The sequence below is a fragment of the Podarcis liolepis genome (assembly GCF_965112155.1).
Source record: "Podarcis liolepis genome assembly, chromosome: 15".
Lineage (NCBI taxonomy): Eukaryota > Metazoa > Chordata > Lepidosauria > Squamata > Lacertidae > Podarcis > Podarcis liolepis.
This window is the reverse complement of record NC_139566.1, coordinates 42,789,456-42,806,500: the sequence shown is the minus strand read 5'-3', so window position 1 is coordinate 42,806,500 and position 17,045 is coordinate 42,789,456. Positions and strand designations below refer to the sequence as shown.

Genomic DNA, 17,045 nt, shown 5'->3' with positions numbered 1-17,045 from the left:
CAAATCCAACCACCAAAATGATTTTTACAAGGACATTGCATGGAAAAAAATTTTGTCCCTACAGGCAGAGGGAGGCAGCCAACTTTTTCTCCTCAGGAAGGGACTGCACATTATAACCGTTACTATTTTTCTATATTTATTTATACCCCACCTTTCTCCCTGACAGGGACTCAAGGCAACTTTCAGATAAAAGGACAGTTAAAAATATGGGAGGGAACAATGATTTACACTCACTCATTCACTCACTTACAGCACCAGGCCCCTCATTAACAGCAGTCCATCTCGAAAAGCCTACCAGCTGAAAGACAGCAAGGAGGGAACCAGTCTAACTTCTCTAGGGAGGGAGTTTGAAAGTCTGAGAGCAAACACTAAGAAGGCCCTCTCTTGTGTCCCCACCAAGTGTGCCTGTGAGGGTGACCGGGCCAATAGAAGGGCCTCTCCCAAAGATTTCAAAGCCTGAGAACGAGGGAATACAGTCTTTCCGATAGCTTAGATCTAAGCCATAAAGGATCATAACCAGCACTTTGAATTGTGTCTGGAAACAAACCACTTCATGGGACCATTTAAAAATATTTCTTGACTGCATGGACACAGTGAAGTTACCAGCAAGTCCAAGCAGGTGCTAAATGTTAGAAAAGAAGGAGGGTAGTCCTTGGACACCTCACCAGTATATGATTTTAAATTTTTGTAGAACTATGTGGTGCTGTTAACATCAAAGTTGCAGGTCTGATCCCTGTAAGGGAGAGCTGCATATCCCTGCATTGCAGGGGGCTGGACTAAATGACCCTCAGGGTCACATCCAACTCTGTTCTATGATTTTTTTATATATACATATCTGGGATGGCCCAGACCAGTTTTTATATAGGAGGAAATGACACAGGATGGAAATAAACTGATTCATCTATCCCTACCCACACAAGCTGTCTGTCCCTCTCCCCACCTTCTCGCTTTACAAGTTTGTGAGCCTCCCGTTATTTTTTTCATAGCTTCCTCTCTGTAGCATCACTTTCTCCCGGCTTAGCAGCATTTAAACATTTCAAAACATATTTAAACATCTTATAGAAACTGGGAAGAGATTTTTTTTAAAAAAGCATATTTGGGTGAAGCCACGCAAAAACAAACAAGACTCCATGAGAAACTGTGTGCTAAATATGCCACTTTCATGGGTTATTTTTAAAGTCATTCATCAATTTATGCACTCAGTTAATCACCCTCGCCAAGAGGTAAGAGAGATTTCTGCGTACCTCAGAAGCTGGCATTCCTCTGATTACACACTGGCTCAAAGAAAATTCACGCCATTTATGGTTTTACCATACAATCTGTTATTCTGGGACAGCATGTGAACAATTGTGTGAACCAACCTGTATCATGTACAGCTGGGCAATCCTATATTCATCCACACTCATCGGAAGTGGAATGCGATACTCTTTTATAAGCATCTTGAAATCCAAGCAGCCCTTTGGTCTGGTCAGAAATGCAAGCCAGAGGTGCTTCCTGGAGGCTGCTTACATAACAGTAAGCTCATGCATCGATGCCCCCTGAAATGAAAACAGAAAGAGAGGTGCATTTAATTTTGTGAATGAATTTTTTAAAAAACTTGTCATTAATCAAAGGGTAAGTACTTCCTGAATTACACTTTGGAATGCAGCCCAAAACAACAGATTTATTTCCTAATAAATCACAGGGCTAGAACCATTACACAACACTGACAGAGATCTGAGATAAATTTCAAATTACGTGTTTCCCAAAGTAGGGGGACACACACACACACACACACACACACACACACACACACACACGATCAGACCTCATCAGTCACAATGCAGGAAAGTAAATTTGTGTTGCAGGGAGAGAAGTGCACAGTGAGAGCCAGTGTGGTGTAAAATGTTAGAACAGGGATAGCCTGTTCAGTGCTTCTTAGACACTAACGCCCATCAGTCCCAGTCAACATAACCAATGGATGGGGATGCTGGGAGATGTAATTCAGCAACATTTGGAAGACACAATATTGGCTACTCACAGGTTAAGATGTTGGACTAGGTCTTGGTAGACCCACTCACCCATGAAGCTTACTGGTCCCTTACTCTCAGCCTAACCCACTTCATAATGTTCTTGAGAAGTCAAAATAGAGGGAAGGAAACCACCGCACACCATTAAAGGGTGCTCTATGTATTTAGAGTCTGGCCCTGTCCTGGGCAGGCCAATCCATAAATTGTCTGGGGGGGGGGAATCAAATTCTTAAATTTTTAGCTTTCCTCTGCAAGTTTCTAGTCCTTATGGATATGAACTAAAACCTCAAAACATGTAGAAGCTGCTGGTGAGGAAAGGAGAAGAACTAAGCAGTACTTTTATTCATAGTTCCTTCTTCCTCCCCTTGGACAGCTGAAGCAGAAGCAGAAGCATGCAAATGTGTATAATCTAGATTAGCTTTGCTTGGGTTCACTCTCTTCCAGCATATCGTATACAGTGGTACCTCAGGTTACATACGCTTCAGGTTACAGACTCCGCTAACCCTTCTTAACTTTGGCTTAAGAACTTTGCTTCAGGATGAGAACAGAAATCGTGCGGTGGCGGTGCGGTGGCAGCAGGAGGCCCCATTAGCTAAAGTGGTACCTCAGGTTAAGAACAGTTTCAGGTTGAGAACGGACCTCCGGAACAAAATAAATACGTAAACAGAGGTACCACTGTACAGAGACCCATACACAACCTGAAAGAATTAGAGGTATGTGGCCTCAGTACTAAGCAACTCCTGAGTGCTTTCTTCTGTCCAACACTCATGTAAAAAGGCATGGAGTTTGGGGTAACCTGGAGGGAAGTTAGTAGCAGGCAACACCAGGATTCCTTGGAATCTTTTTGAGAGACTCAGTAGTGGTGGTCAAGCTTTTCCAATAAAGTAACTCACCCACCACCATCAATCTTTCCCTGCAATGCACACCTGTAGATTAATGCTGAAATTTTGCAGCGTACATCCTCAGTTCATGAGGGGTGAGGAAGAGACCCAATAGGTTTGGTTAGTATTCCACTTGAAACATATGTAGAAACGTAAGAAGGCATGGATTTCCATTCTGCCCCATATTCATCACATGCAGAGCACTGTTTCTATTCCACTGCAGGGCATCTTCCAACAAAAGCAGCATTGTTTGTTTCACATAATGCCACATAATTGTCTGCTGTGGCATAATTCTATGTAATTAATTGCATTATTCTGCACCATTCATGTCAGTGCAAATGGGGAGGGGGAATCGTCAATTACATATTGTTAAGTTTAGTTTGAGGACTGAAAACAACAGCAGCAAATGCTGATTATATTTGATTTTAAAAGGGTCTCACAATGGCAGAAAGTTTGAAAACCACTGCCATAGACCAGCTTATCCAAAGCCATGCTTGGTCACTGCAGAGGTGCCTTGGTGCACCACCAAAACAATGATCAATGATCAATCGCCTCACTGAACTTCACAGGCTTAGCTGTAAAGGGTTTTCTGTGCATCTCCTCTTGGTAGATGGTGTGAAAAGGCTTTTTAAAAAATTAAATCCCTGAAAGCTTTTATCAAAGTGTTATACTTGATAATGGCATCCTCTCTCTTATGGAGGTCACCTGTTTGAGGAATGAAGGGTAAGCCAAGTTGTGCAAAGCAACAGCTTCAGCTTTTGGGAAGTCACAAAGTGAATCAAATTCCACACATGTCTGTTTTCATATTACACCAGTGGCGTAGCGTGGGGGGTGCAGGGGGGGCCGGCCGCACTGGGCGCAACATCTGGGGGGGTGCGCTCGCACTCGCAGCTCTCTGCCCCTACCTGGCTCACTCACTCTCTCTCACTGCAGTGCTGGCTGTGCGAATCCGATCCGAGCTGCCGGGTCGCCGCCCACTGTGGAGGGGGAACGTGCCAGGCGTGCGTTGTGGTGCGGAGCGGAGAGAGCGAGGGAGGGACTATCTGGGGGAGGGACAGTGCAGCGGCCGCCCAGCGCAGCGCTGAGCGCAGGAGAGAACCACACCAGACCAGACCAGGCAGCAGCAAGAAGAAGCTGGCAGCGGCGGCAGGTTAGGGGTTAGGGGGCGCAAATTACTTGCAACCCACGCTACACCGCTGTATTACACTACATCTACAATCCACCTGACTATTCATTACCAACAACAATTCTTTATTGCATTCCAAGGACCAACTGTACGAAATTCAGTGCATTTAAAATACATTAAAAGCACACAAACTACTAGGACAGATCATAAGACTATGCTTGTTTCTGACTTTTGTCTAATACAAATTGATCCTGACCACCTCAGACAGAAACTTGGCAACGGCCAAAATCACAACTTGAATCTTATTGTCTAGTAGAAACTTGGCATAGAATTGAGCAGATTTAGCTGGTAGATTTGCCATTAGTGGATTAATCAAATGTTGTTGGGCATGCCTATATAATCTGCAGGACAGGGGAATGTGCTTAAGGACTTAAGAAAAGTGGGAGAAGGAACCCATCCTCTCAAACATTTGTGGTATGATAAGTTACAGGATTTCAGCAAGAAGCTATAGGGCATGCACTGATTGAAAATAAAACAGTGCGTCTGTCAGAGCTGCTTGAAGATCCTAGCTCACAGAGGATCACGCTAGCCAGCGATCATTAAGTAAAAGTCTTTATTGAATTACAGTTTCCATTCTCACGCTGCTGCGCGCAACTCTACGTCTAGTAGCTAGATCGGCGAAGCTCCGTCTGAGTCTCCGCCCCGTGTGCACCAACTTAATATCCTAGCCTTGCTCCACCTTTTCCGCCTGACTGTCCTCCTCTGGGTCCCTCTACCCCCCGGGGCTTCTTCCTTCCGGGATTCTTCTGACGCTGACCCGGACCCTCCTGCCTCCTTGCGCCGGGCTTTAGGACCTGGTTCCCTTTCGGGGCTGCTTACTGCGCCGCCTTCCTCTGCATTTGAACTTGGCGCGCGCGCCCAACCTTCCACTTTCCTCTTAACCGTTTCTTCGCTCCCCGATGGAGGTGTGGCCACTCCTGACTCATGCCCTCCCTCCTGTGGTGAGCTGCCAGCGCTTCCCCCCTGGCTCCCTTCCTCTTCCCTGCTTCCTGGCGGTGACGCTGGTCCCGATTTCCAGCTGCTCCCCCCTGAGTCCCCTCTGGCTCTATCTTCCTGGGGTGCCCCCCTAGACTCCCCCCTTGCCCTGGCCACTGGTGCTCCTTTCTGTGAATCCTCTGATTCACTGGAAAGACTAGGAGATCTCGGGTCGTCGTCATCACTCATCTTTTCTTCTGCCTCCTCCCCTTCGCTCTCTGTTTCCTCCCTTGCCCGTGCCTCTGCTCCTAAACCCCTGACATCCATCCCCCCCTCGAAGCCCCCCATTCCCCCCTCCCCTCCTTCCGGTGCTGGAGCTGGGGGCTGCTGTTGCAAAGGGACGAACGTCGGATATCGGTCGCTTCCCGTGGCGGGCCTCCATCTGAAGTCTCGCGGGTCTTCCTCCCTGCTCTCGTCGACAACGGTCACCTCCGCTTCCATCTCTGTGCCGCCGTGCTCGAAACCAGGGTCGTCCCCGAAAACGTCCATGTCCGTCTCTCCCTCACTTCCTCCTGGCGGTGTTGCTCGTCCTGGGCCTTCCAGCCACCGTCTGCGGAACTGCTCCTCTGGTCTATCGTCCCACCAATACGAGGGTTCTGATGCAGATCCCGAGGGTGACCCCTCCGGGGAACGGACGTCTTGTGTCGGGTCCTCGTCCAAGTCGAACCCCCGGAAAGTGCTGGCCGAAAGCGTGGGCGTGAAAAGCCAGTCGTCGAAAAAGTCTGCTGGCATAGGTCTATGGGGGAAGAGGGCATGAAACTCGTCTTTGAGGAGAGGTTCGTCCAAGGCGTAGCCCGGCACCCAGCTGTTCGCACTGGCCGGGGTGCCCTCCTTGGCGAGAAAGTATTCTACCCCCTCTTCCCCCCATCTGGAGTCCAAAATCTCCGTGACTTCGTTGATGCGCTCCTTCTGTGCCACTCCCGCGTGCCCTGTTCTGTCTCTGACCGGACTCGGCGCCGTTCCGGGTTCCTGGAACCTGTGCGGTGCCTTGTAGGGAGTGAGCACCGATCTGTGGAATACCGGATGCATTCTGGAACCCTCCGGAAGTGCCAGTCTGAAAGCTACCGGGTTGACCTGCTCTTCGACTTGGTAGGGCCCCAGTTGTTTATGCCCTAGTTTCTTCTTGGCCAACGACCTGGCCGGCACTGCGTGGGCTGCTAACCAAACCCAGTCTCCCACGTGGAGCTCTTCGCCAACCCTTCTGTGCTTGTCCGCTTGAACCTTGTATGCGTGCTTGGCCAGCTCCAGGTGGCGCCTCAGCTGATCGTGGACTTCCTGCAGCTCCGACGCGAACGCATCTGCTGTCTGCGGCTCCCCCTCCCCCATTCTTTCCAGTCCCGGGAAGGTTCTGGGGTGCCTCCCGTTGTTGGCGAAGAACGGCGTGACCCCCGTGGACACGTGCTTCGTGTTGTTGTAGGCGAACTCGGCAAGCGGCAGGTAATCCACCCACGTCGCAGGCTGTTGATTTGCATAACATCTCAGGTACTGCTGCATGATGGCATTGACCCGCTCCGCTTGCCCGTTGGTCTGCGGGTGTCTCGCCGACGCCAGGTTGATCTTGACGTTCAGGAAGCCCATCAGCTTCTGCCAGAAATTCGAGATGAACTGCCGCCCCCGGTCGGACAGAATAGACCGTGGCAGACCGTGAACCTTGAACACGTGATCTATGAACAGTTTGGCGGTTTGCTCCGCCGTGGCCACCTTAGCACATGGAATGAAATGCGCCATCTTGGAAAACAGGTCCACCACCACCAGCACTGCCGTCTTGCCCCTCGAGCTGGGCAGATCCGTGACAAAGTCCAGGGCCACCCTTTCCCAAGGTTCGACCGGAGTTTGCAGCGGTTCCAACAGTCCGGCCGGCGGTTTGTGCACTGGTTTGGCCCTCTGGCAGGTGTCACACCTCGCCACGTAGTCTGCGACCTCCCCTCTCATTCCAGGCCACCAGAAATCCCTGGCTACTAATTCCACCGTCTTCTCCTTGCCAAAGTGCCCGGCCGTGGGCGCGTCGTGCAGCTGCTGCAGCACCTTGGCGCGAAGGTCGTCTCCCGGCACGTAGATGGCCCCTTTACGGATGAGCAAACCATCTCGTAGCTGGAAACCGTCGACCGCAGCCGTGCCCCTTTGCACCTCTGCCATCTTTGCTTGCGCGAAGGAGTCATCCTGCAACGCTCGTCGCACCGCCTCCAGGTCCACGGTGGCCGCGGCGCACGCCCATACTGTTGGTGCGAAGATGTGCATGGCGGCCGCTGGCGTTGCGTCCTCCAGATACTGTGGCTTACGGGAGAGGGCGTCCGCCATGATGTTAGTGTCCCCCGGGACATACTCTATGCGGAAGTCGAAGTTCGCAAAAAACTCAGCCCAACGTATCTGCCTCTGGTTTAGGAACTGTGCCGTGCGCCAGTGCTCCAGATTCTTGTGGTCCGTGCAAACCTGCACCGTGTGCTTGGCGCCGATCAGGAAGTGCCTCCACGCTTTGAACGCTGCATGAATGGCCAGCAACTCCCTGTCCCAGATGGTGTAGTTCTGCTCGGACTTGCTGAGCTTCCTGGAGTAAAACGCTGCCGGTCGCCACACCCCCTGCTGGTCCTTTTGCAGCAGGACCGCCCCCACGGCTCTGTCCGAGGCGTCTGTCTCCACCCTCATCGGCCTGCTGGGGTTGACGTGAAGCAGCTGCTCTTCCGACGCGAAGAGACGCTTGAGTGCCTGAAAGGACTGCTCCGCCTCCTCTGTCCAAACGAACTTCTTTTTCTTGGAGCTAAGCGTGTCTGTGATGGCCGCTGTCTGCATAGCGAAGCCCTTGATAAACTTGCGATAGAAGTTCGCAAAGCCGACAAACCTCTGGACCTCCTTCCGGTTGCGTGGACTCTTCCAATCCAATACCGCGCGAACCTTGGCGCTGTCCATGGCGAGCCCCTTGTCAGACAACTTGTAGCCCAGAAAATCCACCTCCGTCACGTCAAATTGGCACTTCTCCAGCTTGGCGTAGAGCCTATGTTGCTTTAGTCTGGTCAGCACTTCCTTGACGTGTCTGTCATGCTCCTGCTGCGATTCCGAAAAGATCAGGATGTCATCTAAGAAACAGACGCACGTCTTGTAGAGAAGTCCCGCCAACACGTGATGCATGAAAGCTTGAAAAACGTGGGAGCCATTTTGCAATCCAAAGGGCATAACTCTGTATTCGTAGGTACCCAGTGGCGTGAACATGGCCGTCTTCCACTCATCTCCCTCCCGCATACGAATGAGGTTGTACGCCCCTCGCAGGTCTAACTTGGTGAACACTTTCCCCTTCCGCACCTTCGCCAGGAGGTCGTCGATTCGGGGCATGGGGAAGTCCGACGGCTTGGTCCCATTGTTTAAAATGCGATAGTCCACGACCAGTCTTTTTTGGGGCGTGTCTCGCTTCTTAACAAAGAATACTGGACTGCCCCCCGCTGCCTTGGACTCTCGGATGAAACCGCGCTCCAAATTATGATCTATGAACTGTTTGAGTTCCTGCAGCTCGTCCTCTGACATGGAATACAGTTTCCCCTTAGGCAGCGCCACCCCCGGCAGCAGGTCAATCTTGCAGTCATATGGTCTGTGAGGGGGTAGCCTGTCCGCCTCCTTCTCGCAGAAAACTTCCAAAAATTCTGCGTACTTGTGGGGAATCGCTTGCAGCGTGCCTAGCAGCAGCTGTGACTCCTCTTCCTCTCCTTCCTGCCGGGGCACGATGCAGTGTTCAGCACAAAAGGAAGAGCCGAAGATCAGCTGCCTCTGGTACCAAGCCAGCGTTGGGCTGTGCTTGTCCAGCCAACTCATTCCCAATACAATGGGCGTATCCGATAGTTGAGTGACATTGAAGCTGATGATTTCTTTGTGATTTCCAAGTCGCATCGCCATGGGCGGCGTCTGCTTCACCACTTGCCCCCCTAGCAACTCCCTGCCATCCACCGTGACAACCTGCAGGGGCAGTGTGGCCGGCAGCAACTGTATAGCGTGCTTGTCGACAAAGTCCTGCCCTATAAAGTCCGCGTTGCTGCCCGAGTCAACTGTGATGGGCACGTCAGTGGTGATTCCATTGGGCAGCTGGAGAGATGCGGTGAGCCTCACCACTGGTTTGGGCGGGAGGGGGTTCACGGGCTGTAAAACCTCTGGGGACTGCGTCACTAACACGTCTGGCTGGGCCCCAGGGCCTCTTCCTCCAGCCAGACTGCGTCGTTTCCCTGCTGTGGTCCCCCTTGCTGCGTTGCTGCAGTCACCATTGCCGAGGCTGCAGTAAGCTTGTGGAGCCTCTGGGGACACTCTTTTGCCATATGCCCTGGCTCCTCACAGACGTAACACTTCCTGTTCCCTCTAGGAGGCTTCGCTTTCACTGCTGCCGGTGCTAGGGCTCTGGTTGCTGACTGAGCCCTTGCACCTCGAACCTCCATAGGTTCGGCTCCTCCTCCTGGCGGAGGCGTGGATTGCGCCCGCGCTGCTTCTCTGGGAAGGAAGGAGGGGCCCCTGGCTGGTTCGCGCCCTCCACGCCCTTCGTCCCTGCTCCACGGACGTTCTTCCAGCCTCACCCCCACTGCCAGTGCCCTCTGAACGACCTCCTGGGTGGTTCGGGGTCTCTCCCCCCTCGCGATCTCATCTTTAATCGAGTTGTGCAGCCCCTCCCAAAAGAGGTCTCTTACAGGAGCCGAATCTCTGTCCCATTCCAGGGCACTGACCAAGGCGAAAAAGCGGGCATGATACTGCCTGACGCTGGCCCTCCCTTGTCTCAGCCCATGCACCTCCTTCCGTGCAAGATCCACGTCAATACTTGATAAAAAACACCCATCCATCGCTTTAATAAAGGCATCTGCATTCTGGAGCGCCGGATCCTTATCTCTCCATAAATTGCGTAGCCATGCTTTAGCATCCCCATGCAGATGGGACATGATGAATCCCACTCTCTCTTGCTCATCTCTAAAGTCTTTATGCAGCAGTTGCAGTGCGCACAGTACGTCGGCTCTAAAGTTGGGATACTGTTGCAGGTTCCCATCGAAGTGAGAGACCAGCCCGCCTGTCCATCTCGCCAACCCAATTCCCTCCTGCCGGGGTGTCTGCTTTGTCAGCACGTCTAACCTGACCTGGAGATCCCTGCAGGCGGCAGCTGCCTCCTCCTCTCTCTTCCTGGATGCGAGAGCCTCGGCATTCAGTTGTGCCACTGCTTTTCTGAGTTCCTCTATCTGCTGCTCAGCCGTCATGTCGTCTGCCGTTCGTGAGCTCGCTAGTAGGCACCTGTTTCTCTCCCCTCCTCGAGGCTGTAGATGCCCACAATCGGGGGACGGAGCTTACTGTCAGAGCTGCTTGAAGATCCTAGCTCACAGAGGATCACGCTAGCCAGCGATCATTAAGTAAAAGTCTTTATTGAATTACAGTTTCCATTCTCACGCTGCTGCGCGCAACTCTACGTCTAGTAGCTAGATCGGCGAAGCTCCGTCTGAGTCTCCGCCCCGTGTGCACCAACTTAATATCCTAGCCTTGCTCCACCTTTTCCGCCTGACTGTCCTCCTCTGGGTCCCTCTACCCCCCGGGGTCTCTTCCTTCCGGGATTCTTCTGACGCTGACCCCCCGGACCCTCCTGCCTCCTTGCGCCGGGCTTTAGGACCTGGTTCCCTTTCGGGGCTGCTTACTGCGCCACCTTCCTCTGCATTTGAACTTGGCGCGCCCGCCCAACCTTCCACTTTCCTCTTAACCGTTTCTTTGCTCCCCGATGGAGGTGTGGCCACTCCTGACTCATGCCCTCCCTCCTGTGGTGAGCTGCCAGCGCTTCCCCCCTGGCTCCCTTCCTCTTCCCTGCTTCCTGGCGGTGACGCTGGTCCCGATTTCCAGCTGCTCCCCCCTGAGTCCCCTCTGGCTCTATCTTCCTGGGGTGCCCCCCTAGACTCCCCCCTTGCCCTGGCCACTGGTGCTCCTTTCTGTGAATCCTCTGATTCACTGGAAAGACTAGGAGATCTCGGGTCGTCGTCATCACTCATCTTTTCTTCTGCCTCCTCCCCTTCGCTCTCTGTTTCCTCCCTTGCCCGTGCCTCTGCTCCTAAACCCCTGACAGCGTCCAACCCCAAGCTTTGCAAACAATGTTGAAAGGATCGTGAGAAGAAATAATCATGAACGAACAATGAAAAGGATGCCTGGAGGGGCCCTCTGTTAGGGCGCTAGATGTACATGATGTAACAGCATAAACAAAAGTCTCAGTATAGCCCTGTGCTTTCGTCCTGTGCCATTTGATCTGTTCCCAAGTATAGTTCCCTCGTAACTTTCCATGTCACAGTGGCAGCCATGAAATAGGCAAAGATCAGATTGTTACACACCAGCCTTCACGGTTAATCGCATTAGCCTCAGAAGGCTACAATCCCACTCAAAGTGACAAGTCAGTAATGGAGCGCATCATCTTGGGAGAAAAGTGTTCGCCTCTCCTTCCCCCCACCCTCTTCCCTGCCCCCATTTGTTTCAGCACCTTTGCCAAGTGCTAAGTACTTGCAGCTCACAGAAGAAACCAGCACTTGCTGACAGCTCACAGGGCTTCATAGGAACACAGGGCCTGGATTCTGAGCAAGAAGTCAGAGGAAATTACCCAGTTAAAGTATCTGGAAGACCTCCTCCTTCCTTCTTCTCTACTGGTTATTGACAGACAGACAGACAGACAGCCAGACAGACAGCCAGACAGACAGACAGACAGACAGACATAGATAACACCTCCGTCCTTACTGACCATCCTGGGCTTTACTTGCTGCGCAGGGGGATCTAATGGTAGTTCCACCACCCTCAGAATTGGCTGCCCAGGAAAGGAGCAAACAGCTCACATAAAGATAAACCATGTTCAAATATATAAAAGGATGTCACATAGAGGAGGGAGAAAGGTTGTTTTCTGCTGCTCCAGAGAAGCGGACACGGAGCAATGGGTCCAAACTACAAGAAAGAAGATTCCACCTAAACATTAGGAAGAACTTCCTGACTGTAAGAGCTGTTCGACAGTGGAATTTGCTGCCAAGGAGTGTGGTGGAGTCTCCTACTTTGGAGGTCTTTAAGCAGAGGCTTGACAACCATATGTCAGGAGTGCTCTGATGGTGTTTCCTGCTTGGCAGGGGGTTGGACTCGATGGCCCTTGTGGTCTCTTCCAACTCTATGATTCTATGATTCTATGACATCCCGCTGCCAAATCCACCAAAGTATTTATGGCATGAAAATTGGAAGGGGGGAAGTCACTATTTGGTCACTCCCACACTTTAAAAAAACAAGAAACGAAAACAAGGTCAAGTGGGAAATGGCCCCCAACAGTTCCCTGTGTGTGGTGTACATAGGGAAGGGTGCAGGCCCTTGACCATTTTTGAGATGAGAGCGTAAAGCAAAGCAAAACTTTTTCCCCACCTCAGTTTTTCGTACTTGAAGAGCTGAGGGCTAAGGTTTTATGTTTTTGTTTGTTTGCTTGTTTACAGGGCATGTTTTTGGTCCCCAGAAAAGCTCTCAAACTGACTCGCAGAAAAAAATGAAAGTCAGCTAAAACACAGTAAAAGCCAACAACAGAATTAAACATAACAGGATAATCAGTAAGGATCTTCTTCCAGTATTATAAACACTCCCAGGGCTGGAGTATGTATTATCGCTGCTCCATGGATGCCGCCCAAACCAACGCTGTGGTAATAGTTGCAAATAATCAGGTGTGCCGTCTCGACTGGGGGGCATCAAAACTGAGCAGGAGTGTGTGGGGAGGACTTGACCAATGTCACCGCTGGACGCGTTTGCTCACCAGGGGGACGCCATTTTTAGTGGCATCCCCGTGGCAACCGTAACACTGGCTCCAAGTCTTTTTCATTAAAGTGGTAATAAAACAAGCCTATCTTGTCTCCCTCAGAAGCTCTAAATAAATTAGCTGTCTAGCACTGCATGATAAACAACTCTTCCCCTCTTGTTTTCAAGACCTCATTTCGTGCCTTTTTACTGCTTTTAAATTGCTGTTATACCTCCCATCAGAAATCCCAGAGGAAATTTCCCTGGTGCGGCTGACCTGCGAGGAAAGCAGGTCTCTCAAAGCAACTCACCCCCCACTTCCTTCCCCTGACAAACTGACCCACAGAATTTCTCTGACAGACTAAACCTCCAGGAATAGAACAGAATTAGTCCACAGACCATATCAAAAGAATAAAAAACTACAATCATCACAAAAAATATGCATACAATTAAGCAATAAAAATCCTAAAAATAACAGGAAAAATACATGTCAGAATATGTTTATAACCTTCCACGCTGACCCACATAATTTATTTGACAGGCTAATCCACCAAGAGAACATTCTAGAACAGAGTAAGGATAATCTCATTAAGATGCTCTTAATTAATATTCTCAAACATACCAATAATATTTGTATGCAAAATGGGCATGAATCAAATTCTTCACACATCATGGGCCCACAAGCCCAAACAGGGCGGGAAATAGTTTACAGCCCTTAGGAAATATGTTTATTTCTGAAGATTTACTTAAAGTGGTCTCATCCTACTTTGGAAGCAATTCAAACATGTTTCTTTTGGGGGCAGGGGTGCATTTGGACTTTTAAAGGGCATTTAAAAAAAAAGTGGAGGAAAGAACAATAGGCCATCAACTTAAAAGCAATAAAAACCACAGGAACCATGGGACTGGGGCAGGAAAAATATTACACTTATAATGAAGTGACACAGGTAATTTCTCAGACAGACATGGTGAACCAAAGTGCTAAATTGTGCTTCAGAATGAAAACAGACATTAAACCCCCTACCATTTAGGGTCTGTATAAACGGAGCCCCTTTAGGGGCTGTAAAAGAAAGCTTGCGGGAAGCTTGGAATGAAATCCTATAATTAGGGAATAAGAAGTTAACGATCATAAAAGGTACTAACAAAGTCTTAATTGTAAGACCAAAAGGCCAAGCTGAGAGTGGGAAGCGCTGAAGGGGGAAAATAAAAGCTCTATATATAATTCTCTCACCTGTGTAATTCAAAGGTCAGGCTAATATTAGAAGGGTTTTTTCCAGAATGTTTGAGGTGCACGTTGATATGGTGTGCTGCTCAGCTCACAATCACAGACAATCGCAGAATGTCAGGCTTGTGAAATCTACCGGGGACTTTGTTTTCTCATTGTGATCCTGAGACCCACCAGCCAAGGGGAAGTGCCACAAAGGCCCAGGAGGCAGAGTCTTTTGCCCTCCTGAGTTAACCGGATGTACAAAAAAGCACAAATCTACAACTGAGTTGCAGCAGGCCAGGGATTCCAACATCCTAATTTAGAAAAAAAAAATATGTTGCTGTTAAACAATTGGGATCCAGAAACCCTTGCTGCAAATCATCAAGATCTACCTTCTGCCCACCAGCACATCAGGTTGGGCTAGGTTTTTTTGTAGTGCTTTAAAAAACGTAATCTCCTGTGCAACTACAGACAAGACCGAGACAAAAGAACCACATGTACACACCTCCATCACATCACTTTCAAAACTCTAATGCAGGCAAAACATGTTTTCAGCCTGACCATGGCCTTATTTGGCTGTTGGGTCTTAAATTCACACATCTTCTCTATCTCTGCCCCAATTCCCTTTCTGACTCCTAGGTTTGGACAAACCACAGCTTGCAATCCCATCTCAATCAGCAAACTACAGTTTGCACTCATTCTCCAAACCACAACTTCCAATTCTGCTTTGGAGGGCTACCATAGTTGGAATATAAACAGCAAACCATGGTTTGGAGATCAGGGAGAGAATCAAAACACACAAGGGGAAGAGGGGAACACACAAACTCAAGGTCAGTCAAACCATGGCTTGCCATTACTCATGAACTAGTCCAACAGCTTTTATTGTACCCATTTTCAATAGCAAAAAAAGGCTAAGCTTTTGATTTAGAGGGGGGAAACCCTGCAATGAGCACAACTCGTGAAAGCAAGAGAAGTGAGATTCTGTATTAGCTTTGGTGGAGAGGGTGCTAAAAAAAATTGAAAAGAAATTTGCACCAAAACAGGCAGCAGATTGCAGCAATCTACAGCAATTCAATTCAATTAACTTCTTCTCATACTGATCATAAGGCTTTATCAATGTTTCTCAAACTTGGGTCCCCAGGTGTTGCTGGACTACGATTCCCATAATCTCTAGCTACTAGGACCAGTGGTCAGGGATGATAGAGGAGTTATAGTCTCAAAACATCTGGAGGGCCGAGGTTGAGGAAGCCTGCCCTGGAATGAGTTGTTTACAGCTGCTTCCTCACCACACCTTACCCAAGCTCAGGAGTTGCTTTTCCACAATCAGCTGGTAACAGAATTAAGACAGTGGTTGCATATCACACTTAATATGATACTATATTCCCCACAGAAATTCAGGAGCGTCCGTCTTCATTTTGCAATTACTATCTTAAAAGATAAAATTAATGAGAAATTGCTCTGGCTACAAGAAACTGAGACTAAAATCCCTGCCACCAACAACTCTCACAGGGAGCAGGAACTGACAAATTAAAGGCCAATTCATGAATGTCACAATCACAAACGTAAACAGGAAGCCACTAACTAAAGAGGAATAATCCCCTCTAAAAGTAGTGGGCAAAGGGAAGCTACTCATTAAAGGGACTGTCATAGAGACGTAGGGTCTTGTAAGTAAATTTCCTTTACTCTGAGTAAATGCAGTAGTGTGTTATGAGGGCAGGCATTTTTAAGGGGAACATAATGCTACATTAAGTGAAATAACCCTTTAAATTATCAGCGCAGATGACCTGTGGAAAAACAATACCTCAGCGGCATCAGAGGGCCCTAAGTCTGTTAGCTACATTACTGTTCATAACTCATGAAATCATCGATTTCTCTCAAAATAGCATCACACAAATGATTAAGGCAAAATAAAATCTGGAAACAACAGTACTCAGCAATAAACCCTAAGTAATATACATTAATAGGAAAGCTGCCAATAGGACAACTAGGACTTCCAAATACTTCCATTACTGCCAAATTAGTAATTTATAGTTCTTGGCTATGCCCAGTGTTCAATTACGTGAATCAGCACAATTGGGCACCAACATTCCCAAGTCTGACACAAAAGACCATACCAGGTATGAAAGTCACCCTTGTAGACAGAGACACTTCGCTTAAAGTGGCCAGGGATTAACCTTGATTCAAGCCAGGCCTGCACAAGTTGTTATCTACCAAGTCAAATGCAGCCCATCAGTGACCAGCTGCAATCTGCCAAGATTTTGACAACCTCCCTGATTCTGCAATCTCAAGCAGACAGCAAAATCATAACATTCACTAACCCTTTTGCTGAGCTGCTCTGCACAAGAGGTGAACTGCATTTTATCACACAAGATGTACAGACCAGCCTTGTATATTCAATACACGCATGTACCGTATTTTTCGCTCTATAAGACGCACCAGACCACAAGACGCACCTAGTTTTTGGAGGAGGAAAACAAGAAAAAAATATATTCTGAATCTCAGAAGCCAGAACAGCAAGAGGGATCGCTGCGCAGTGAAAGCAGCAATCCCTCTTGCTGTTCTGGCTTCTGGGATAGCTGCGCAGCCTGCATTCGCTCCATAAGACGCACACACATTTCCCCTTACTTTTTAGGAGGGAAAAAGTGAGTCTTATAGAGCAAAAAATATGGTACATAATGCTATGTTGTCCATACACATAGCTGGATTTGTCCATTTTTGTTTCTGTCCATTCTGGCTTCTCTACATAGCTCTTTTTTCCAGCCTTAAGTTCAATTTACCCTATTTCTGCATCAATTTACAATTTCCCCCTTAATGTTGGCACAAATATTTGCTTGCATTTTCATTCACATCTACCCTAATATATGCAATGTTGCCTAATATACATATTTTAGCAAGGAACTTTCCTTGACATAATGTAGTTTTGTACATTTTCACTAATATATGCACTTTTTAAGCGCACAGTCACAGTACAAAATTTGGAGATGTGCAAATCTCAAAGGATTGCTGTGCTATGGTTCACTTGTTGATTTGGGCAGAGTGAATTACACAGGTTTGCA

At 48.9% G+C, this 17,045-nt stretch overlaps 1 protein-coding gene across 7 annotated transcripts in view; it reads right to left on the bottom strand.

Annotated features, from left to right (window-relative positions):
- The window catches only part of PITPNM2 (phosphatidylinositol transfer protein membrane associated 2), a 221,502-nt gene that overhangs the window by 104,006 nt on the left and 100,451 nt on the right, over positions 1-17,045 (bottom strand). For 6 of the 7 annotated variants that reach the window (XM_083476373.1, XM_083476378.1, XM_083476379.1 and 3 more), the window contains one exon: positions 1,362-1,538. In XM_083476373.1, the coding sequence (XP_083332499.1) occupies positions 1,362-1,439 (78 nt within the window). In that variant the 5' untranslated portion in view covers positions 1,440-1,538. Of the gene's footprint in view, positions 1-1,361; positions 1,539-11,769; positions 11,793-17,045 lie in introns of those variants that run through there. The other variant, XM_083476377.1, reaches the window with a different exon arrangement.